Below are 25,501 nucleotides of genomic sequence, written 5' to 3'. Positions count from 1 at the left end.
GTGTAAATCCACTAATCTTACATCAGAGATTAATTTGACACTAAAGTTATTCAGTTGACAGTCAATAACTTCATCCAATTTGTATTTTATTTATTCTGATATTTGCTCCACATGACCTGAACCTATGTTTTCCAATTGTCTCATTACAGGGAAAGGCTTTCAGTGACCCTGACTTTTCTTTGGTTGTCATTACATTCATTCTGAATTGCTGACAGCACCTGCAACATTTAGCCCTGCTTGCTGAGGGAGGTTTTCTTTAATCAAGGAGAAGTCAAAACAAAGGGGAATGGTTACAAATGTAAGCTCAGGCTATGGGCTTCATGGGAAACCTGTGGACACACATTTACTTCCAGCTGATCACAGCAATACCTGCTCCCCCTCAACTATAAATCCAGCAGTCACACACAGAATCTCCTGTTAGGTGTTATTAAACAGTCGGAGAACCAGCTTTATATGGGAATCTGCAGAATCATAGAGGGTCCCGCAATAGGTATAGATAGGACATCTGTGGTCTCTTGTCTTCTACTTAGATGATAAGCTCTTTGGGGGCAGGGACCATCTTTTTGTTCTGTGATTGGACATTGCCTAGCACAGTGGAGTCATGGTCCATGGCTGGGGCTCCTAGGTACGACGGTAATGCAATTAATACGTGTAGTAGCTCCTTGCATTGTCAGCTAATTTACTATCAGAACATTAATGCATTTCAATCAGTCAAATACAGATACTGCTGAAGTTACAGCCCAGATACTCCCATATGGAGCCAAGTGATATACAGGAATCAGGCTAGATGACTAATGGTCTCTTCTGATGATAAACTCTATGAAAGTATAACATACATTATAGTGCATGCAGAGTGAAAAAAATTAAAACATGAGTCTTGCCACTTTATGTCCATTTGCCCAGAATGCAGCTTATAAACCATTTTTAACATTCAAGATAGCCTCAGAACCAACTTGGAACTCTCCAAGGTCTGTGTTGGCAAGCAAGTGTAATATCTAGGAATATTTTGAATAGTCTTTTGATAGATTTTAAAGCCAGTTTTCACAGGAATGTAGGAAAGACCGTAACAGAACAAAGGTTCCCCTAGTCCAGTATACAGTCTACAATGGGGCAAAGGAAAGAAAAGCCCTCTCAATGCACCAGTCAGTTGTTTCCATCCTCCTGCAGACTCATATTGAAGCAGATTGCTTTGCCCCAGACAATGCATTCCTTTAAACCCCAGGGCTCTGTATTCTTTGTGGCTAGATGCCAAGAAAACCTCTTTTCTCCTTCTAAAAAGCTAATGTGTTCTGAGCTGATGCTATTACTTCCGTATAAGGCAGTCACCCATATGTATTTTGGGGAACAATCCTCCACTGGTAGGAGGATACATCAGGAGACCTAATTGGTATTTTCCACTTCTAGTTTCTCACGTTAAGACTCCCTAGTTTATTTACATCTCAGGAGTGTTCCAGTACCTCTCTCTTTCTATCTCAAAGGACAGTCTCTTCAGATCTACATCTTTTAAATCCATCTTTACAGATCCTTTGTCAAAGCTGACATCTCTGGTGTCCGCAGGTGAATGAGGAGGATACCGGGCCACATGCTAAAAGACGCAAGATAATCAAAAAAAGAGTTTGTTCCATTAACAATACAATTAGAAGTTTTTTTTTAATTTCAAGTATATTTCTAGCTTCTACAAGAATCTCAAAAACAGTGTCTCCAAAATTGATGTCTTCCTATTGATTCTAAAGATGGCTGTAAGCATTTGTATCCCTTTCCTCCCTGGCTGGCTGGCCCTAAACAAATCTTTTTGAAATAAAATGTTAGCCTTCAATGAAATACATTACAATGCATACAGACTGCGTGCCAATGAGAGAGAAGCATCATGGCTCGAATGTTTCCCATCTAATTTTAAATATCAGATATCAGAGAGAGTGCAGCGTGTGCATAGATCCACTTCCCCATAAGCAGGATGAGTGGCATTTGCTCCTGGCACCTCAGGTCACAGTGGCAAATACTGCTTCTATGCAAGACCACAGCTTTACTTTAAACACAGACCGGGAGGAATAAACTTTCATCTTCTCCTGTTACACTCACAAAAATAATAATTAAAGTACTGAGGAGTCTAGACACTTTTGAAAATTGGAGTTGGACACTTTTGAAAATTTTACCCTAAGTTGCTTGCCCTAGTTCACATAGTGACTCAGTGGCAGAGAATGGAATAGAACCTGACGATGCCAATCCTCGGTTTTGACAATTCAGATTCCCCCTTTTGCTATACTGGAGCATACAAAAGAAGTTTGAAGCTGCAGACAAGTTTTTGTCCACAAAGCTCCTTTGCTGATCCCTTCCTAAAGTTCTCTCAATGTCACGCAGTTTCCATATTTCGTTTCTGTCAATACGACATCCAGGTATCCTTAAATTGCAAACATCTCTGGGTACTGTGTAGGCTATGTGATTAACAGTGATGGTGACAGACAGATAATTTAAGCAATATCTGTCTAATCTATCATATATTAAAATTGTGAAGACCAAAGACTGCAAAGTACAAAGACATTATAAATACTTCAGCTTGGTAACAAAGTGTCTTGAGCAAGCTTCATGGAGAATGTGTATTTACTTGTTAGTTACATTGTATCTACATTTAAATGATGATTGGTTATTTGTCCACTCTCCAATAAAGTGCTGTCCATTAGAACCTAAACTGGGTAACTTACAGGATAATTAAGCTTCGTTACATCCAGAAGTTTCTGCTTCGCTTTTCGTTCAGCTTCCCTGGCTTCATGCAGATCCTGTTTTAGATGTTCAGCTTCTTTGGCTCTGTCAGACAAACAAACATACTGTGAATGTTAGGTGGTAGATTTCAAACACATGGCAATACACTGAGTTCATACACCTAGCTTGTTTCTGGAGAGACATCTGTTAGTCTCTGAAATAGTCTCCACAGGTGAAGGCCTAATTGCATGGGAAATTGAAAACTGGACAAAGCACAAAAAGAGGTGACTGCGGAAACAGTCCTGCATTAGCTGGCTGATTTAATAGATCTTTTCTATCTCTAATTCCTATGGGCCCAGTTCTGCACCCATTGTCTTGTAATCTCTGAGCCTTCAACCATTATCTGGCATCAAAGATACCCTCTGGGATGCTGGTTTGAAAAGTAAGTGCTCCTTGTTTTGGGGAAAATGCTGTTTAACACTATGCTAGCATAAGTAAAGTGCTCTCAGCCTACCAAGGTGATAAGTACTCTACAAATACCTATAACAACAAAGAACATGAGACACGCCCTGTATTTTAGGACAGCACTGAGCCCTGGGATTCTATACATGTGTAAACAATAGAATATACATAATCTACAACAGTGTGTATATTAAATGCACTACACTGGCTAAGAACCCCATAATAGAATCCTGCAAACCACTTATGAGTTTAAACTCCTCTAATTAGCATGGGTCTAGCATTCACAAGGCTTTAAATTTAAGTTTAGACTCTCCATTAGTAGCCCTCAGTCTTTCGATAATGCTAAGAAGGAGTTGCTGCATAGTCATGGTGAAAACTATAGCTGAAGATGCAATTTTTGCTAAACAATTTTTGGCACTAATTTCAAATACACTGGTACAAGGTGGGCATGAACAAGATGCACAAAGCTGTAAAGTGTTACCTGGGGAGTTCCTCCTTCCACATGTAAATTCTGGGAAGATAATCACACAGTATATCCACAAGTGCCAAGGCTGACAGATGTCAGCCACCAAACCCACAAGCATATCTAACCTTCGATCTGACTCTTTCACCAGTTTTACTGCGATCAGCTCTGTCTCCCGCATCTTCTGCTCCATCAGACGCTTCTCCTCCTTGGTTTTCAGTGCTGTGATCTCCAACCTCTGCCGCTCTTGCTCAGCTTCTGCAGCATTCTGGGCCAGCAGTTTGGCCTCTTCTTCTGCAATCTGAGCTTTCTCAGCCAGCAGCTCTGCTGTTTCCTGGGACCGGAGCTAAAAAGAGACATGATTTATCTTAGCTACTATGATGCAATATTTAGAAAGGAAAAATAGCTACAGTCAGCTTAGAAGCAGGAGGTCTTTCCCCAGCAGATCATAATAATGTTAACCCTTAACATACCAAGGATCATTATATTAGTCCTTTGCCCTCTTTACTGAGGGCCTAGAGCCAAGTAAACATTTCCAGGATATCTCATCTCCCTCTGCTCCAGTATGCTTGCCTTCCTCTCTCCTTCCACCATATATGACCTCTCCTCCTTCACTCAGCACTGGACTAAGACATCATCCAAAATGGGCAGAGCCTAGGGAACTCTGCCTGCCTCCTTTCAGCTGCCAGTCCCACCTGCTGCTGGCTTCAAACAGGCTTCTCCACAGCTTCCATTCCTCATGCAGCCTGCTTTCCTCCCTCTCTGGTTCCTGGCCCGAACAAGGTGTTGGCAGAAAAATTGGGGAAGTGAGTGGTTCCCAGCAAATGGAGATTGGGGGCAGGCCTGGCTCCCTGCAAGAGTGCAAGCATACCCTGCCTCCCAGAAAGTCTCCCTCCTTTCCTTAACAATAACCCTCAGAGTAAATCTACACTGCAGTAAAAGACCTGTGGCATTGCCATGGCTGGTCTGGGTCAGCCGACTCAGGCTCACGGGGCTCAGGCTGCAGAGCTAAAAATTGCAGCATCGACATTCGAACTTGGGCTGGAACCAGAGGTCCAAGACCCCATGAGGACAGAGGGTCTCAGAGCCTGGGCTCCAGCCCGAGCCCAAACAGCTACACTGCTATTTTTAGCCCTGCAGCCTGAATCCTGTGAGCCAGAATCAATTGACCCAGGCTCAGAGACTCGGTCCCATAGGTTTTTTATTGCAGTACAGACATTTCCTCAGTGTCCTAGCTAACGCCACAGGAAAAGGAGCTTATAAATCTTGATGTCACCCAAGGCCAGATGACATTCACAGACTACTGTAACGCTCACCAGTGCCTCGTTGGCTTGCCGGGCTTCATCTTCCATCTGGAAGAGGCGCGTTTCCAGCTCTTCTTTGGCTCGCTCGGCTTCTTCTCTGAGCTGCTTCTCCCTGGCCAGCCTTTGAGTCTCCATCTGGAAAGATAATGAGTGATGCTCACAGACTGGGACTGCCGAGCAAACTGGGTAAATATTTCTAGAGAACTGAAAGCTGTCCAGCTGCTGCATGGCTATCTGCCACTGTCAGGGCATCTTGCAAAGTGCCAGGGCAGCTCATCCGCATTGAATCCAACAGCTGGTGAGTCTGGTTATTGAAAAGTGCTGTCCATATGGAGCACGTGTGTCATGTCTCCCTTTGTACTGCACCTTGTCATGAGCATCCCTCTACCACAGATACCACCCATACACAACACACATCTCCTCAGACATTCCACACCTCCCATAGCTGCTCATATTCAGTCCCTCCACAGGCATCAGCACAGACACACCCACCTCTGCTTATGGTATGAACAAGTAGGGTGAGGAAGCATGTTTGTGTGATGAATGGAATAGATACTTTCAGCAACAAGAAGCAGAAGGAACCTACTTTTTGTCTAGCCTTTTCCTCCCTGGCCTGAGCTTTCATTTGCTGGATCTCGATGGAGTCAACGTTCCTCCTTCTCATGAACAGGTCGTGGTTTCCAATGCACAGCTGTAAAACCTGCAGAAAGCAAAGCAATTGCAACACAAGTAAGTTGCAGTGAGCTGGGGGAAGAGCACGGCACAGGAATGCAAACACATCTTCTACTTGGGGGCTAACTTCAGAATCATCAGGAGCTAGCAATTCCTCCAGGTTGTAGGTTTCTAGCCTAGCAAGTCAAGGTAAGGCACATCTTTAGTCAGCAAATATATGATTTGGACAGGTTGAGAGCAGGCTGAAAGTCTCTCTCCTTATTCAGTCACCGTCTCTGGCACCAATTTCTCCTCCAGTTCTGCTGGTGTAAGAGAGGTAAATGGAACTCGTCTGGGGTGAAGGCATATGAAAGAGAAAAGCAGTAGTGGCATGGCAGGTCATCTGCAGAAGACCCTGCACAGGTGCATAATAAGATTGCAGGTTGGGAAAGGATATGGTTTAGCTAGGGAGAGGACTGAGCCAGTGTCTTCCCCCATCAATCCCATAGGGATATTTCAATGAAAGATAATGCCAACCCAGTCAGCAGTATCGTATGCTGCTTCCCTTTCCTTGAGGAAAGTTGGGACAGCAACAGACTGAGAATCCACACAAGCACTGCTCCTGAGGAAGCAAAGGAGGCATCATGCCTTCCCACAATGCCCTAGCCTTAGGTCTGCAGGATTTCCCTGTGGCTCTTTGGTCTTTTACACAGTTGGTGAGTCTCCTCCCATACCCATTCTTAAAAAAAAAAAAAGTGCAAACTCACCCACAAACAGAATAATTTAGAGGAAATAGCAAGTGTTTAGACTAAGTTTTCTGGTCCCTGGGTGGTTCTCTCATGTAGGGCACAATATGGTACGCCAGTTTCTCTCATTAATTTTTACCAAATCACTGCAACACTAATTTTTATTATGGCTTCAGGCCTCTTAAGTACCAATACTCATGACACACGACCACGGCGGCTATTCTGAGAATAAGATTTCTCACTCTGATATCAATCAATGCAACTGGGATTGTTACTACATTCAGATTTTTTAAAAGAGCAGCAGCCCACTTACCAGTTTGTTCACTTTGAGCTGAGAAGAAAAGAATTTGAAAACTTCTGCTTTTTTATCAAGAGGTTTAATAGTTAGCTGGGGAAAAAAAATAAAGGGAAGCAGAAAAGTCTGGATCAATAAAAAGCTGAAAGTATTGAATACTATTTCTACAGCAGACAATAACGAACCCACACCTACAGGAAAGTATTATCCCCAGCATAGAGGGGAAACTGAGACAAGACGTTAATGATTACTCGAGACCTCAGAGAGAATCAGAGCCAGAGTTGGGATTTGACAACAAGAGAGTTCTTAGTTTCCAGTCCTGCAATCAGATTGCTAAGGGATTTTAGAAGCTGAAGCTGCCAGCAATGGGGCCAGTTAGTGCCAGCTGTGACAGTGGCTTTGTGACGAACTGGATTGAGGCCACCAAAGTCAATGGTCATCATTACTAATTACTACATGAAGTTATTACTAATCTCTAGAAGTTGTCATTTTAACAAATTTAATACTCCAAGCCTGCCCTTGTGAAGTATGCAGCACCACTGTGGTTATAAAACAAACAAAAAGGAAATACATAGCAAAAAGCCTAAAGGATAAAAACTCCTGGACATCAGGACCCATTCATGGAATTTTTGCTTCTCCATATTCAGAGTCCATCTCCCAAATTGTTTTCTGAGGAGTAAGTGAAAAAGAGCTATATTGCAAGAGGGCCAGCACAGAGTGTTTCACTTCCCATGTTCCATTCAACAGTACGATAAAAGCAGCTCCCTTCTTTTAGATCCTGGCTTTTGCTGCGACTCATGAATTAGCACTCTATTACGATTCACTCATTTGCATTTTGTTGTATAATCTCAGTGCCTATCATCTGATTTTAGATACGGTTTCACTCAGATTATAAATAACTTGTTATAGCTCATTTCACTGTGTGGGTAACAGTCATTCAAACATCTTGCCCAAAGCAAGGCTGTGTTTGAATAGCAGAAGATAATGAATGTTTTAATACATGTACACCCCTGACTTTGGATTTCCACTAGAGCAGAATTTGGACCCCAATTTGAAAGGGCTCATTGAAAAGAAAGGAACAGACTGTGTTCTGCTTTTATTGTTAATTCCTGGGGATTCCAGTGCTGATGTTTTCTCCTGATCAGTCTTCCAGTTAGCAATATTTCAGGTCTCTCTCACACCTTCCCCTCCACACTCTCCCTTCTTTGTATGGAGGATGATCTGTAATCTCTTTAAATTCAACTGAACTCTTATAAAATGTGCTGGGTTTATAGCTCTGGAGACAGAAGTCTTCTACTTATCCACAGAACAGGCAGAGTGCAGGTAGAAAATGCATAAGCCTCCCTACATTCCCTCTCTTGCCATAGTGCCTCCATCCTGACCTGGAGGGACCAGCTCTGTAAATGAAGATAAAGTTCAGTCTTCATGGACCATTCAATCCTTGGCTTCTCCACGGAGGCAACTGGAGCCAATCATGGTGGCTTTTGTAGGCCTTATCTTCTGGAAAATGAACACAAACCACCACACTTTTTTCACAGGTCAAAGAGCCATCAGACTGCAATGATGTGCTCAGTTTTCAGGGAGGGCTGAGCACCCATAGCTCCCCTTGAAACCAATGGGTGCTACAGGTACTCAGCACCTCTGGGGGGGAAATTCAGGCCCATAATTCTGAGTTTTGTTACAAATCCCCCATCCTCAGATTTTTTTTCAGCTGTTCAGATAGACAGACTGCTTCCAATCTATTACAAGAATCCCTGTGTGTGTACGCACGACCGCAAAAAGAGTAATAGGTTAGATCCAGCCTACCTCTTTCTCACTATAGGAAATGTTTCTGATACCACTCCATTCAAAAGACTTATTTGGAGAGAACCTGTTATTTATGTTGTAGACATGAATACCTTTAGCATCAACTCCAAGTAGGAGATCTGTGTCACTCTTATTTTGCTGCAAAGGAATACAATAAATTACGACCAACATCATTTTGGGTGGCATGTACAACCACACTCCAGCAACTTGTTTATTCTAAGCAATGTATTTGTATATTTTAGAGGCTAGTGTCTCCACCATATACGGGGTTTATTAGTCTACTGCCACCTCTAGCTAACAGGCGTGGTCCTTTAGCTTAGCCAGTAGAAGCCCATAGTTTTAGATCCAGAAATCCCAGGCTCAGTCACCATAGGTGACCTCACTAGGGGGTCATCACATGCAGATATCAAAGACCTTTTACAGACATTACATAATTAAGCCTAATAGTTCTATTCACAGGAACTTATTGTATTTATTTTGCAGACTAGTAAGCTGAGAGAGAGTAGTGTGTCCATGACCACATGGCCAGTCAGTGGCAGAGGTGGAAATAGAACCTATGAATCCTAGTGCTAACTCCCCTGCTTCAAGTATCAGGAAACACTGGCACTAACTGGGCTGAGGATTTAGAATCAATTAATCTATGGCAACTAAAAATACAGCTTAATAGGATACACTTACAGCAATAGGAAAGTAATTGACACCATACATCTCCAAGTCCTGAGCAATTTTCAAATAGTTCATCTTTGCTTCATCCCTAGAAAGCACAGGAGTGATTACACCTGGAAATTCAAGTAAATTCCAACCATTTTCCTCTCCTCTAATTTTACATTACTGTTTTGAAGAGAGCAATCCTAAACAGGTGACTTGATCTTTTGCTCCTTTGTCATTTGGTTTACTTGCGCTTAAGTTTTGCTGTACAGCTTTTAAGATCTGCACTGTTAAGTTCATGATCTATTGCTGACAGCTTAACCAGTGCAGTCTACTCCAGATGACCAGAGTAAAGCTTTACCAACCCTGTTTGAGTCACATATAGTATAACCTTTACCCATTACTGGTAACTGGCTCTGATCTCATCTCTACGTGTCAGTTTTGCCTCTTTCAGATGTTCACAGATGCCACTGGCTAGAGACCTGTGTCATGGAAGACAATGTTAGAGTAGGAGTTTTCCCCTCAGGAAGTGGTTCACTGAGAAGTATTGCTGTAAGAGGCTCCATACAATATTATGCACTAAAGTCCAAGAGATACACCGAAGCGGTCCTTTGACTAACAGAGAACTTCTTCAGCCACTGATCAACATAATTGCCAATCCCCTTTCAAGGCAGGCAAAATAATAAATATTGAGGAGAGAATGTTAATGTGCATCCAGGGCAGCTAAATAAAGAAAAAATGAATTCAGACAACTTGGGCTAGATCAACTCCACATGCCTAAAACTCTTATTGAGTTTTATTTTATTGCCAGACATGTTGAGTACATCACTGTTAGTTGTATAAGCCCTGGAATATGAACATGGAACAGCACCAAGACAAACCCCATGATTCTTGCACAGGTGATGCCCCCCCTTTCCATCTTGGTTCCTAGCTAAATAGACTCGTGCCTCTATAGTCCTAGCAATTTCTCTCATTTTCTTAAGTAGGTATGAGATATATGAGGTTCATTCTCTGTAGCTTAACATGGGGCCTGGTATGGTGTGCCTCTGAAACAGGGCCTCAACCCCTCCATTGGCTTCAATGCAAGTTGAAGGCACTAAGTCTATCTCAATTGCTCAGCACCTGGTATGAGCAGGATCTTAGGACCAAAATATTGTATTTTTCCATTCAGCAATAAACGTTCCTATTAGGAATACAATGTTGATAAACCAACATAAATGGGGTCAGATACCCATCCGATGACTTATAACTGTAAAACTCCACTGAAGTCAAGTGGGTTGCACTGATGTAACAGATATGTCTATGATCTCCCAAGAGATGTTACAGTACCTGGCAATACCCCTGTGCTCTGCATACCAAGCCGATATCTTTTCTTCCCACATATCTGCTGTCATCTGATATTGCCGGAGGACCTACAGAACAGGGAAGGATTTGGTTTTCTTTTGAACATATGAAGACATGTGCTGCCAATGGCGTTTACCTCCTGCCGCTCCCAAACAACACAGTGTATAAGGGTCAACAAAATTCACAGCTGGGACTTGTTACCAAGTTCAGAGAAAACACACACACAGAGTGTGAATTCCTGAGGTTACAGCCAGCCCCACAAAAACATTTGATTCTTCATGCAGCTAAAAATACTCATGTTCAGGCATGGGAAATACTTACTCTTTTGGGTAACAGCTCTTCTTGGGCAAGAAAGCCTGGCTCATGAAAATTCGGGTCATAGTCACCATACTGTCACAGGAGAAGAAAACACACTTGGTTAAATACCTGCAGAATGCTGGAGAATTTGGTAGCTGGACAACTTTTGTCTAGAATGACTGCCTCAAGGGGGAAATACAGTCCAAGTAAATGGGCTTTGTACAGGGATCCCTTAGATGGGTTTGGGGTATGGAATTTGTCGTTAGTCCATGGCCAGGGCATGTGGCTTCAACAAGCCACTATTCTAGCCAATGGACTGAAATACTAGGCACAGCCCCTTGCAGAAGTTCCAGTCTGTGAATCCATGTAACTACAGATCCAGTGACTCCTTCCCTGTCCCACCCTCCCACATCCTTCTTCACCTCAGCTGATTCAGACACAACAAGGAGCCCACTTCAGCTGCATTCTGGAGATATGGTGGCTTTGCCGGCTCAGCTATTCCTCCTGTACAAATACCACACATGGCTACTGCAGTCAGCAGTGCAGAGGGCTTTGTGCTGACCTTCTTTCATGGGGCAATTTTGACCCCTGTGAGCATATGGTGGCCTCTGATACTTAAAGATGCTGAATGTCCTTAGTTCCCATTGATTTCAGTAGGAACTGAGGGCACCAGCCACCTGCAGGATCCATGGACATCTTTTAAAGAGCCAGGAATAATTTTACATTTTAATATAAGCTTATACCAAAGTCCTATATACAGATTTTCAGGATCAAGATATTCACATGCTCGCACTCTGCCTCTTAGTGCAATACGACAATCCAGAGAACAGGATCTAATTTTAGTCCTCTTCCTTGTTAAAAACAATGTAAAATAGCAAACAAGCCTCTCTCTCCCTAATTGCAAGTAATTATATACAATATAACTCTTCTCTTTCTGCAATACCTCCATGTCCCCAGTTGACCTACTTTCTTCACAGCAAAGTTTAAGAGTATTGTATGCAGAAAAGGAGTACTTGTGGCACCTTAGAGACTAACCAATTTATTTGAGCATAAGCTTTTGTGAGCTACAGCTCACTTCATCAGAAAAGTACTCCTTTTCTTTTTGCGAATACAGACTAACACGGCTGCTACTCTGAAACCTGTCAGTATTGTATGTGTTAGTTAAACCTATATAATCATGTTTGATAGAAATTAAATAAAAAGAAAATGCACTTGTGTACTAACCTTAGCCTGCACAGCATAAGAAGCCAATAAAACTGTAGCCTCTGGAGAGCAGTAGATTTCTTCATCCAATATCTGTTTCTTAACCTAAAGATGGAAAAACAGTACCAAGTTATGAAAGACAATCCAAAATCAGGACTTAAACTAAGCTTGAAGTGAATCAAACCAGCCCACCACAGCCTGGCACCAGAAATTAACAGTTATGAGATAACAACAGCAACAACAAACAAAAATACACTGTAGAAACACAGGATATTCAAAGTTAAGGTTAAATGTACAGGAAACCAAGACCTTTGAAAATCTGGAAGTCACAGTTAAAGTAGTTTGGCTATCCCCACAGAGATACCAGTCGTCAGCTATCTACCCTGTCTTGCAGATACTGTATTGAAAAAGTGTACTATAGAACATGAATTTTATCATTTGTTTCATGCACACATACCCAATACTAAGTGAAATAATTGCTCACCATGCTAACTTGCACACTTTTCATCGACCTGCTCTAATCTTATGATCCAGGGATATGAAGCTTTTATAGAGAAACACACTAGCTTGGGGTCTAAAGACATGTGACTAGTTAGATGACACATGAATCATAGGTGGTGAGCACTCTCCGAAGATCAGGACCTTAATGAAGAGTGAGGAATGATTGCCTTCCATATGCTATTTGTCTATTCAGGAATTTGGCAGATTTCTGTGCACATGTTGTATATGACCATAGAGAAGGTCAGAAAGATGCTCAACCACTGTATGATTAAGATGAAAGTATCCTACTTTTTTAGATCAATGCTAAAATGAAGGCACTTGTTTTGGATGGATAAAGTACCATATAGTAGCACATGTTGCTTATTTTCTCAGCACTTCATTACTGGCACAGAGTTAAGGTCGTTTGGCTACTTTAACTGCAAATCTCCATGCTGCCAAGGGTTTGGGTTTCTTGTGAGTTTCATCTTAACTCTGGCCTGGTTTTCTTAAATTTGAATTTTCTCTTAACTCAAATGTTATTGAAAGGTAATGCGCATTCAAACCACTAATGTACGCCTCTAGCCTTCATTTCACTTTAACCCAGTTTTTTTCTGTGTGAAAATAAAAACGGGTCTACCTTACAGTAGATAAAAGGTGCTTTACAAGAGCAAAATATCATCAGAGATCATCTGAGAATTACTGAGATACAACATTTTCCTGGAAAACAAGTGTTCAACTAGAGATCAAGGGCCCAATTCTTATATATACAAAGCCTACTTTATACCACTCCAGCAGCACCAACAGGCCTTCATTGCCAGGCCCCTCTACGCTGCCAGAGTGGTATAAAGCTCCCTGAATGTAAATGAAAATTATGTCTTAGAAGTAAGTGTTAAAACTGAAGAAACATTTTAACAGCAGTAAGAAAACCCAATGAAAATATAATACTCAGTTTGCTTGACATCACAAATTCTTAAAATTTTAAAATGGCAAGAGCAGGTTTTTTTCCCATAAGTGCGAGAAAAATGTAAGAGAGAAGCTTTCATTACTGTGAATCTGGAATCATCAGGTTTACTCATTATGCCACATTCATATATGCAGAATGAATCACGACTCTCTCTCACCCATCTATCTGGCACTCAAGCATATATATCCAGGGGAGAAGCGATAACACATCTTGCTTTTACCATTAAAAAAAGTGAGCCAGCTCCTCAGCTACCATAAATCAGCATAACAACTTAATTGTCTTCAGAAGAGCTACCTCGATTTGCACCAGCTGGGAATCTGGCTCACTGTATCTAAAAAAGGCTCTAGCAGGTAGCTTAGGCCAAAAGTTTAAATTTTGTTTTAAAAGAGGCTTACAAAATGTAAAGTTAATAGAAATGTTCTCAAATGTAAAAAAAATAAAATAAAAAATGCTCAATTAATACAGTTCTGCAGTGCCTGAAGCTCAAACATTGCAACATTGGACTAGTGAAGGAGAACCACAATGTAAAACTGACTAGTAAAATAGTGAAACTAACAAGTGTTTTAGTTGACCAGGCAGAGCCAAGTGCAGAAAGTTCAGGAGGAAAAAACAGCATAAATGGTAAAAAGTTAAAATATCTAACATTTTTTCCATTTTAATAATCTAAGCTGATATTAGTAACACAAGTACTAACTTGAGGGGTTTTGTTTGTTTTAAATCTGATTTTACCCAATAATTTAAAGGAGAAATGCAGCATAATATTCACAAATAGCCCTCTCAAATGCAAATGAGTTTAACCTAGAAACAAGTCTTGAGGAATTTATAACCTTAAACACTTCCAAAATGGAAGGAAGGAATGACCTGAGGTAACTCGGTTATCTTTATGAATATCCATTGGGATAGCAGATTCTGTGAACTGAAATGAATCCTCAAGGAAGGATTTTTATTATAAAAATTTATTCCTTTGGTGAGCACAATCTGTGAATGTGTGTATAGTGCAGGGGGAAACTCATTTCTAAGATGCTAAAATGGAAAGAATGAAAAGGTTTTTCTTCAAAATTGCAGCTTTCATGTTCCATGTTACAAATCACATCTTTCACAATTGAAAATGACCTTGGACAAATTCTATACACGTCTTTGGGATTTTGAAATTAAAGAATTACAAACATGAATTGTTATACTTCTTTCGACAGCAGATTGTTCATTAGAGATCAACTGAGAAAGTTATGAAGAGTTTTAGTCATGTAGTTTTATTCACACATATGGCAAAATGCTATTATGCCACATTAATATTTGGACATTTCAGTAGTCTATAAAGCTGAAATCTGTAGGCATGCGGATGTCTGTACATGTTTTTCCTATTAGTATCCAGGTGCAATCTGGTTCTTATGGCCAGGAAACTCTGCAAGTTCAAATTTGTTTTTTGCCATGTCTTTCTACTTTGGAATGAGAAGAATTACACTAATTGCATATCTGAAAGTCAAAGCTAGTCAAGGCAGGTTCAAGGGGAAAAAAAACAAAAGCAAAATGAGGATTAAAAGAAAGGCAAAGAGGAGAGTTTTTGTCCTGTCATCTCTTTCCTAAATGACTCAAGAAACCAGCTGTCAAATGGTTAAAAGAATCCAAGTGGAAGAACAGTTCCTTAGAACAATGGCATTTGTCCAACTACTTGATGAATTAATACCTGCCAGGAAACAAATATATCTGCTGTGCTTCTATATTTAATATCATACAGCATATAGACAATCATATTCTATGCCTCCAACCTCCTTTGCACAGACATTCAAGTTCCAAAAACAAGCAGAACTGCCATGGTCCTGCTACAAAGAGGAACCCATCTGTTGAGAGGCAGATGGAGCAGTAGATAGAGCAGTGCTCTACAGTGGCTCTGTACACAATAGCAGAAACGTGGGGCTGGGGCAGGCCAAGGAACGGGCAGTGGTTCTATGAATAATTGGCCAAAACCTCCATGCATGGTGCATAAGAAGGGCTATGATAGCAGCTGTGGTGTGACAACATGGTTTCTCTATTCCAGGTTGGGGAAGGTTTTGAGCTCACTCATCTCTATGTAGGTCCCCAAGCAAAGCCTGTTAACTTAGCATGAGACACAAGAATTTTGCCCATAGTGCACAGCATCCACAGGATTACCAGAACCTTAGAAGTCTCCAAGACAAGCATAATGGAAATGACCAACCCTAGCAATTCAATCAGAAAGGCAGCTCTGCAGAGCTACGAGCTCTAATGTACAAGTAGAATTTATTTTTGTTTTTTAGCACCATCCATCCAGAGATCTCACAGCGTTTAACAAATACTAATTAAGCCTCACAGCACCACTGAGAGGGAGATAAGTATTACAATCTCAATTATAAGAGGGGAAACTGGGGCACAGACCAGCTAAGCAACTTGCCCAAGATCATTTAGGGTGTCAGGAGGAGAAAAGAACACCAGAGTCCTGACTTAAGAATTCTGCTCTTACAACTACTGCACTATGCTTCTGAAAACAAACAGCTCCCCTCTTAACAGTTATTGAAGTGCTGGAAATTATTCCATTCTCTCCTGGCAAAACCACAATATTACTTCCTAATGCAATCAACCCCATTGCAGGGTGTCACCATGAGTAGGGTCAATTATACTTCTGTGAGCAGTGGGATTCCATTAAATTCCCAGGGATGGGAAACACAGCTCCAGTTGGCTGGCAGAAGTTAGAAGCATGCAAGGTGCCAGAGGACTTCTGAGTATCCCTGAATTGCTATCCAGAGAAACAAATATAGTATATTGGTGCTGTTGTACAGTAAATAGGGTATATGGTTTGCTTGATTTGAAGAGTTAAACCAGTCCCAAGCTTGGCTTATCTGTAATAAATTTGCAAGAGATTTAGGTCAAAAGTATGCTGAGCCCATTGATTTGTTTATATAAATTACCTGTTTATCCCAATAAAATTTAAGAGTTTGCCAGACAGCCTGTATTTCCATGTCCAATTTTGTGCGTTTTACATGTGATTGAACATTAAATCCATAAGGGATTCCTGGAATCTTATGCTGCTGTCCCAACAGATTTTCAAAACATATATTCGGGGCAGACTTTCTAGGTATGAAAACTGACAGATACAATCAGAAGAATGAAGTTGCATTCTCAGCCCAAGGGTAGAAATCCAGGAAGCTGAGCAAAAGAGAGAGAAACAGGCAGCAGCAACAGGGACTACAGACACTGATTTGCTAAGCTGGTCTGATCTTGCCTTCAAACAATTGAGAACCCCAGAGCTCAGAAGATTTACAGACCAAAGAACTGGAGGGTCTTAAAAATTTTATGGAGCTGTTCATATTTCCTGGTTTTGCTGTGTTTCTTCCTTCTCAGCCCAGCCAAGTAAAAAGCTTCTCCAAATCTCCCTGGGTCTGCTTGAAGGTTTTACACACACACACACACACACACTCTCTCTCACCCTTGCTGAGGAAAAAATAGGTAATTAATAATGATGAATGAACCTTGAAATACTCAGAGGTTATGTTCACATGGGATTAACACCCAAAACACTGACTGCTTGATTCACATTCTGGACTGTAAGTCCCAGCAGCTGTAAATCCACCTGTAATAGGGACACAGCAACACAAGCCACCAGGAGACCCAGAGCTGGTGTAGCCCAAACAATGGGTAGGTCCAGTCTAATAAGGTGAGTGAGCCCACTGACCAGGAGAGGAGACTATTATTGATTCCAACTAGGATATCCCACAGAAACACAGCAGCTTGCCTGCTATGGGCAGCATCACACTGAGGACTAAACTACAGACACAAACAAAGAGAAGACAAATCATGAAAAGGGATGGGATGAACAGAGCAAAAGTTAACAGTTAAAAACTGCCTCCTGACCTGCAAGAAGAATAGGTGCTGGGTAATTTCCTGTAATAGCTCCTCTTCCACTTTCTCTGGATAAAATTTAGCCAAAAACCGAAAGCTAACAGGGTCTTCTTTGGGGATTTCTTGATCCAAAACCTATTTTAAAATAAGCATTAGTAGAAGCAGCAGTGAAAATGGTGCAGATATGCCTCAGAACACAATTCCAGACATCAGTTAGAAAGCAGCAAGCATTTGAACCAAAGCAACCCTTTCAGATTTGAGCACGAAGGACATTGCTGACTCTAAATTTAACACTATGCATTATGGGCCTTATGCAGCAATCAGCTGGTGAAATCCTAAGGCTTATTTTATGTAGCAGATCAGACTAGACTATCACAATGGTCCCTTCTGGCCTTAAAAATCTAGAAATCACAGGTCATCACTAAACATATGAGCCTTTACCTCTTGAGCTGAAGTAGTAGCTCCTGTAGGAGTAACCTAACTGAAAGGAGGTTGACAGTTGCTGTTTTTACAGGCTAATTGTTTTCAGTACCTTTTTATCCATCTTTAACCAGGTGTACATTCCTTTTATTGTGTATTGCAAGCCAAAGAACCAAGTTTCCCTTAGTCCTAATGCTCGGCACACCAAGTCGAACAAGTCCTTTCCCTTCCACTTCATCTAGAATGAGAATGAAGAAAAAAAAAAAGAATGGATTTGAGGTGCTCTCAGGCTGGTTTTCTAAAGCATAGGGGATTAACCAGGTCATGGTTTGCTTTCTTCCTGAGAACTGCATTTATCTCATCTTTTGCTTTTCAAATAAATGTGTCACTGTTGCCTAGTGGTCAGAGGAAAGGCTCAGAAGCAAGGCCCAAGAGCCAAGTCTTCTTGATGTCTCTTCTAAACTCTGCCAGATTCACAGTGAAGCTTTTGAGTACGTCACTCTCTATCCTGCATTTTACTTACATATAAAATGGAGATGATGCTACATTGCAAACTTTTATTAATAATTTGTAAAGTATATGTAATAATTCATGCAAATTGGAGAGATTGGGGCAGTGTGTTGAAGGGAGGCCCAAGCCTAGAAGAACAGTAATGCATAAAAATCATAGGGTAAATCCATCCTTGATGTAACTCCATTACTTCAGGGAGTTACACCACAGACAGACTTGACCCCTTAACTATACAGGCTCTGATCTTACTCCCATTCAAGTCAATGGGGTTGGCCACTGCCTTCATTGGGATAGGACTGATCCCACAATAGAGGCAAGATTTGTTGTATCCAGAAAAAAAATGTAAAAACATAGTCTAATGATAGACCTAACATAGATATATGATTAGTTAGTTTGCTAGGCTAGCTCCGTGTAGGAAGAAGGTTTTGATTAAAGGACCTGAAGTTCTCTCACACAGTCACATAGATGTGCAGCCTTTTCAGAGGAAAAAAAATAAAGCTGTTTCTCCTGTTTGGCTGGGTGTTACAAGAGTTGCTGTCTAATAATGTGGGTCAGATCCTGAGAACTTAATGGCAAAAAAAGTGAATTTATGAGTAATATTTGGATGGGGAGAAGGAAATCATCCCAACAACAAAACCAATATTTTGCAAAGGAGGGGGAAGAGAATACATTACATTGAATTTAACAAGGTTCCTGAGCTGTAAGCAATATTCCAAAATCCTTTATTTCTGTTAATCTGACAAAATTATTTTAGATCAATGTGTAACAATATATGACCTGTAACTAGGTTATTTGATCTTTGGGTGACTTCTAAAAACCAAGAATTATGTAACAATTCACACCCAGAACAGACAATCCCAAACAAGATTGCCAGCTCCCACAATGGCAAATTCATTCAGCCCATACCAGTTCTAAATTTTCACCTTTAATTTTTAAATAAAATCATTTCCCACCCTTTTTTGCTACTGTTGATTTAGTATGTGTTGACCAGCTAGCCAATCTCTGTATTTCCTCCACAGTAAACCCAAATTCAACCAGTGACTGGTCATCTAATGCATTATTCTCCTGCATGTGGTGTTCATTCACTCTCTTCTTTTGCAGCCTGTATTTCTTGATTTTGTTTACAGGGGAGTCATAACTAGCAGAAAGAAAGAACTAGCTGGTGTGTCCAGATTTGTCCCCCGCCCCCATAAAAAGCTTCCCCCACGAAAAAACAAAACAAGAGCTTTGACATTCTAAAAGTCATTCTGACTAAACAAATATACTTGAGCATGGTAAACGTTTTTAAATCCAGAAAACAAGCAGGCACCTTTGAGGATAAAGTCTTAATTCCCAACTCAAATATGCATTCTGCAACTTGTAAAATAAATTACAGGCCCTGGACCTGCTCAGCACCCGCAACTCCCATTCAAGTCAGTGGGAATGGACCACAATCAGCACCTTACAGGACTATGTCATTTGTACAAAGATTATATATGTGCACCCACACTGATATTTACAAGAGGTCCTTGTATTGCACACCAGTCTGACTAGGATGAAAATCAGACTGAAATCTCTCCAGCTGGCATAATGCCACTTTAGCTGTACTGTGGTGCTACAATCAGAAATTAATTTTACTGAGGTAGTTTTAGGTTTTTATTGAGCATATGAAGTCAAGGGTGCATAACAGAACATGTTTTCTGAGACAATTAATGGCCCTCACCTTAGGTCTGATCATTTATTTCTTAAATAGCCTATTAACGGAGGACTTTAATGGATACCCATTACAGAGTGCATGCCTTGATTAATTCTTTACATGTACGACTGTCCTTTCACATGTACCATCTCAGTGTACTTTAAAAATGAACATTTAATAAGTTAATGCTACTAATCATTACCTATATATGTAGGGCAAGGTCAGTGGCAGCACAGGCTTCCTTACACTGCCCCGTCGGCATGCCTCCACCATGAAGCTGGAGGGACCTACTATAAGGTTGTGGGTAGTTCTGTCTATTCAATCCTTGGCCTCTCTGCTGAGATTCCCAAGGTGTCAACAAGTGGTTTTGTAATGTGGACACTTATCCATTGGGAACTGGACTGAGACCACCCAACTTACTTCACACAGGCCACTGAACAATCAATACATAGCAATGCCTTGCAGGCAATACTGACCTAAGCTGGGTTCAAACCAGCTCCCTACAGGTGAGAGACTATGGGTCTGATTCTCAACTGTCCTGCACCTCATGTACCCATTTACACCTGTATAAAATACACATGAAATGCTAGTAGATCAGAATCCCAGGTGTATGTGACTACATAAGGTGCAGGACAGTGGAGAGGCAGGCTCAAAATCCCATTACCAATCCCATGAGCCATCCAGTCCCCTGATTAACAATTATTTTTCCAAAGCCTGTTTGTGGTTCTATTCAGAATTGTCCAAGTCAGACCTTAGTAACATGGAGGATGTAAGTTCTCTCTCTCTCCTCCCACCTCCAGGAAACTTACCTCACAGCTGAACTCCATTTCAGCATCCATGGTTATAACTTTCACTTTAAAAGTCTTAGGTTGCTTCTTCTTCAGCCCCCTGATGGACATTTTATCAGGACAACTGCAGCTAGAATTGAACAAGAGTAACATTAACAAAAGTATACATTTAAATACACAATTTGGGGCTGCAAATCTACTTTCTGGAATAAAATAGTAAATCCCAATATAAAATAAGTCTGATCTAGGGAAAGGAGGAGGAGGAGGAAATCACTCTTTATTATAAGCTGTCTCTGTATGTGATAGCATACCTGGAAACGATAGAAAATCCAGACCATAACCAAGAAAGGAGATTAAGATTTTACGGTACAGGAGCAATTATTTATATGAGTAAGTCTCCAACTTTTCCTCCAATTCGAGCAAACATTCAGTCCCACCATGGCAAGGGCCAGTTGTCTGCTTCTTATCACATGCGAGACACGCATCCCCAGATCCAGTCCCACAAGATACTGAAGTGCTTCCTTCCTCTGTTGCAGCATAAATGTCAGAGTACAACAAACTACAACATCTCACTATTGTGTTGTAATAACACAAATATGACATTTATCTTGTCCCTTTACAGACCTAGACAAAATTCTCCTTAACAAGACAGGATCTCTGTTGCATATGCCATACTCTTTGAGCACAGAACTGCTGCTGACATCAATGGAAGCTGTGTTGCAGAATATGAAACGAAAATACGCACCAAAGAGCAGAGATCCACAGCGCTGACCAGAGAGGACTATTTTATTCTTAATCATTCTCTGCCTTTTACAGAGGATGCCCTCATCTCATTGAGACATGTGCAACAACATATGCAGTGAATAAATTGCATTTTTACACTTCTCTAGGATATATATTTAAAAGATCAGTTAAGTCTCATTGATGTAAGGTAATTTAAATATTTATTTTCACGTCAGTTCTTGTGATGTGAGTTTAGTTCAGTTTTGCATAAGCCCACATAACATATTTTAAATACAGTTGACTGAGTACTTTCTATAAAACTATATGGAAAATGTGTGCTATTTCCATAGCCGGATGGTTTTGTGGATTCTAGCCCAAGTAAACGTTGCAAGCAGTGGGCTCGGCAGTGGGACATGGATCCACACTATGCTGTCCTCAGGTGTTATAAGTGTAGGAAAGTAATCCATAAAGTTTTGTTCCATAAACTAAAAACAAGAATTAATAGCTTTGATTTGAAACATACACAGCCTAGTTAACATATGAGGGCAATATAGGCCAAGAAGAGACCCAGAGTTCTTGGTTTCCTACAAACTAAGGCTGTTCTTATAGTGTGGCTACCTTCAAATCTTGTCTTAAAAAAATTGCTAAATAAGGTCCCAGTTTAAATTGAAAAGGCCCATTTGTCTGAACTTCCCAGTAATTTATAAAGCATCTTTGTCTCTTTTTTTCCTCTTCTACTGAGCTGTAAATTGGCAAAGATGCAAAATAAATGGAAAATAGTGTATTTCAACCAAATATCTCAAGCACATGTGCGCGTGCACACACACAGAGGCACACACACACACACTCACACTCTCTCTTTTTACTGATGGAAGCACAGAAGCAAAGAGCAGGTCAGTAAGGTACCCAAGGTCACACAAAACACAATGGCAGAGTTGGGAATAGATTCTCAATGAAGAATTCATCCCTGCACCAGCACTGAGACCACTGCAGAAATCATGGGGACGTGGCTCACACTCTCCCAATCCTGAGGCTGGAGGCTGGTTTAAACTCAGGCACAGATCAGAACTGCCAAGGTGTGCCTTGGCTATAAAGCCGACTAGTGTGGTTGAGGAACAGCTGGGACGCAGCTGTGCCCTAGCCAAACCCTCTCACTCACACCTCCAGAACAATCCCTGTACTGAAAGTATTTTCCTGGAGGGGTGCAATCACTTTTCACCAGTCTAACCAATGCAAATTCTCCACAGGGCAATTGGAGCCTGCATTCTAACCACTACAGCATACTGCCTCTGTATTTAGTATACAAAGTTGTACTTCTGTCAAAGGTGACATTAACATTTTGCCAGCTCAGCCACCATCATAAGTCTCAGTAAGGATCTGAACTGAAGCTATATGAAAACAGTTTAATTACTTTGATACCTTTTTAGGCCCCAATCCACCAAGCTATTCTAGATGTGACCGTGCACATGACAGTAATAGTACCTTTGTGTGTCTAGTATATTCAAAAGGACACTCCCACACATCTTTTCCTTTTATAAAGGTAACTAATACTTCCACAAAGTACAACACATACAGAGTATTACAGAAGATGTACTTAGCACTGGTACAGGAGATGACAGTTAGATGCCAGTGGAACCAAAGTGAAACAGGGGAATGAAACCTTCTACCCCCCAATCCTGCAGAGACAGAGAATCAGTAGCTAGAGACAAGAGAGCAAGTAGTTACATAATCTGTTTTTCATGTATACTTTGAATTCACTAATCCAAGGGTTCTCAAACTTCCTTGCACCAAGAACCCCTTCTGACAACAAAAATTACTACATGGCCCCAAGTTTTGAAATGTCAGAATTTCTCACTAAATGAAATTTCCTAGTTTCAAGCAGACCTACTCTGAGGAACGTAAGAGGAGAGCTTTTCCACAATAATTAATCCAAGGACCCACTGCTGATTTTCTTCACACCAGTTTAAATCCAGAATAACTCTACTGAACCCTAATGGAGTTACACCTACTTAAAACCCTTGTAAGTGAGAGAAGAGTAGCAACAAAGAAATCTTTTTCAAATAAAAGAAACCGTGCAGGCCAGCATAATCAGGTTTTGAAATCCTTTGTGAAATACAAAATGGTAAACAGTGTCAAGTCTTCTTGCTAGTAATAACCACTTTGGACTGTGAGTCATGGGAAACTTGTATCAAGATACAATCATTTATTTAGGAAATTCCCAGAGAGACAGAAGCTACAAATTTTGATAAACTGAAACATGTAATAATATTTAGTAAATAACAATGCAACAAGCCACAGCAGGTACATAGAGAGGGTGAGGTGAAAAACATAGTAACTGGCTGGATAGAAAATTATTGACATTTTAGAGCCAGGGAACCATGGAGAAGTGGTGAATTTTCAGTTCTTCCTCCTCCCCCTCATAATTCATTGAGGAAAGACATAAGCTCTGCTTGAAAGGTGGAAATAGAAATGTAGTGATCTAATATAATTACTGGAACAAAATTATTATGGCCCCACCTTTCACCATGTTCACTGAGGAAAGTGGTTTGCTAAGCACTCTGAACTTTCAGAACCCAAGCAGCCACTCCTCACTGGACTACAGTCCTCTTCCTGCCTGGTACAGTCCGTGAACAAACCCAGAAACTAGCACCTGGACCAAGGGATCAGAATGAAGAACGATAAAGGAAAATAGCAGCAGGAAGAACTGGCAAGGCAACTCTTGCAGGAGTGTTGCAAAGATTACAGTTTATTTATACAGCACATAGGTGTGCATTGCACTTTACAGACATATAAAACAGAACATGTCCCTGCTCTGAAGAGATTATCAAAAGTGTAAACAATCCAGATAATTAGACTTATGACATCAACCTAAACCAGAATTGGAAAGAAAGTGGAATCAGTAATCCTGCTGGTCATAATATAGCTACCAGAGGTAATTAAATTACCCAAACCAGGATATCAAAAGATCTCAACCAAGGCCACTGTAATTAACCCTCCCAAGAAGCTGAGTTTTATTCAACTTCAATTTAGTACTACCAAGGTAAGTGGATTGTTCATGAGACTGTATATGGGATATAAAGGCTTTCACGTACATGGTACTTGCTTTAATCCAGCTCTGGCTGATATGGATAGTGAGTAAAAGTGTTACAGTCTGGATCACAATTTGGGAGTCTCAGTCCAAATCCCTGTGTGTGCATCACACACCCCCAAGTGGAAGAGCATCCACGTGTGTGTGTGAGATGCACACACATCTCCTTCTTTAATTGGCAACCTTGTTTTCTCATCAGATAAGCCAAGAAATGAATGAGCCAAGAAGGGTCATCTTTTAATTAGGATTACTTAATTCTTTCAGATTAGGATTCAAGCATTTTGGTGGGGCAGTGATGGTGCTGTATGTGGTCGGCAGATTACCATGAAAGTCTTCAGGCATGTCCGATAAGCTCTTTTCACAAGCACCAAATTTGTGCCTCACAGGCACCAAAATAGTGTTTAATGAATTAAGGTTTGTGAAGCACTTTGAGATCCTGCAGTAAAAGGAGCAGAGTACTTTAAAAGCACTATATCAGCAGAAACACTGTCTAATTTAAAAGGCTCTTGCCTTCATCATCACTGAAGTATTTACTGCAGCTTTTATTCACAAGTTCCACTGCCTCATCTGTTTTTCCTGTTTCCCAGGTGTCTATACTTTAAAACCAGAAATTAGTGCAAATAAACAGAATGTAGACAGTTAAGAGATAAATGGTGTTTTGTTTCTTTTAGAAATCTTTAAATTAAATGTTTGTCTCTGTGCTCCCCACTCTGATTTGCTTAAATATTATTTTTAACATGTGTGAGTGATATAAATAATTTCCTTACCTCTCAGATAACTTCTCTTGAGTCTAGGTTCTCCAGTTGGAACCAGATTTATTTCCCCGTTTCCGCTCTGAACTAAGATAGGACAAAAAAATTACTTTCAATCCCAAATTCCACATTTTGCAGCATACATCAATGTCCAGCCTCACTCCTCACTTCTGTCATTGAAATTAAGATCCAGGCTTATGTTTAATAGTTGCTTCCCTTTCCTTTGTTTCCTATGAATTGCAGCATGTTAGCGCCCTCTGACAAATCAAAGAATTGCTTTCCCAGGTGATATGAATGGCTTTTAACCATTTCCTGCCTGTGCTGGCTAAACTC

The 25,501-nt window shown here is 40.8% G+C and overlaps 2 protein-coding genes across 3 annotated transcripts in view; one reads left to right on the top strand and one right to left on the bottom strand.

The window, feature by feature from the left end:
• Window positions 1-2,686, top strand: part of SBDS (SBDS ribosome maturation factor) — a 14,340-nt gene extending 11,654 nt beyond the window's left edge. The window contains exon 6 of one of the 2 annotated variants that reach the window (XM_073315497.1): window positions 1,522-2,686. The gene's annotated coding sequence lies outside the window, so the exon portion shown is untranslated. Of the gene's footprint in view, window positions 1-149 lie in introns of both variants that reach the window. The other variant, XM_073315496.1, reaches the window with a different exon arrangement.
• The window catches only part of LOC140899653 (merlin-like), a 26,860-nt gene extending 1,359 nt beyond the window's left edge, over window positions 1-25,501 (bottom strand). Inside the window, exons 1-15 of the mRNA XM_073315499.1 lie at window positions 25,184-25,501; window positions 20,627-20,735; window positions 17,745-17,870; window positions 17,225-17,347; window positions 11,938-12,021; window positions 10,738-10,806; window positions 10,402-10,484; window positions 9,103-9,178; window positions 8,425-8,562; window positions 6,637-6,711; window positions 5,513-5,626; window positions 4,939-5,061; window positions 3,751-3,968; window positions 2,700-2,802; window positions 1,458-1,585 (exon numbers count right to left, since the gene is read on the bottom strand). Coding sequence (XP_073171600.1) covers window positions 1,458-1,585; window positions 2,700-2,802; window positions 3,751-3,968; window positions 4,939-5,061; window positions 5,513-5,626; window positions 6,637-6,711; window positions 8,425-8,562; window positions 9,103-9,178; window positions 10,402-10,484; window positions 10,738-10,806; window positions 11,938-12,021; window positions 17,225-17,347; window positions 17,745-17,870; window positions 20,627-20,716 — 1,550 coding nt within the window. The 5' untranslated portion in view covers window positions 20,717-20,735; window positions 25,184-25,501. The remainder of the gene's footprint in view (window positions 1-1,457; window positions 1,586-2,699; window positions 2,803-3,750; window positions 3,969-4,938; window positions 5,062-5,512; window positions 5,627-6,636; window positions 6,712-8,424; window positions 8,563-9,102; window positions 9,179-10,401; window positions 10,485-10,737; window positions 10,807-11,937; window positions 12,022-17,224; window positions 17,348-17,744; window positions 17,871-20,626; window positions 20,736-25,183) is intronic.

This window comes from Lepidochelys kempii, chromosome 17, assembly GCF_965140265.1.
Source record: "Lepidochelys kempii isolate rLepKem1 chromosome 17, rLepKem1.hap2, whole genome shotgun sequence".
In the NCBI taxonomy this organism is placed as follows: Eukaryota; Metazoa; Chordata; order Testudines; family Cheloniidae; genus Lepidochelys; species Lepidochelys kempii.
Note: the sequence above shows the minus strand (reverse complement) of the source record. Positions and strands in the feature narration are given on the sequence as shown.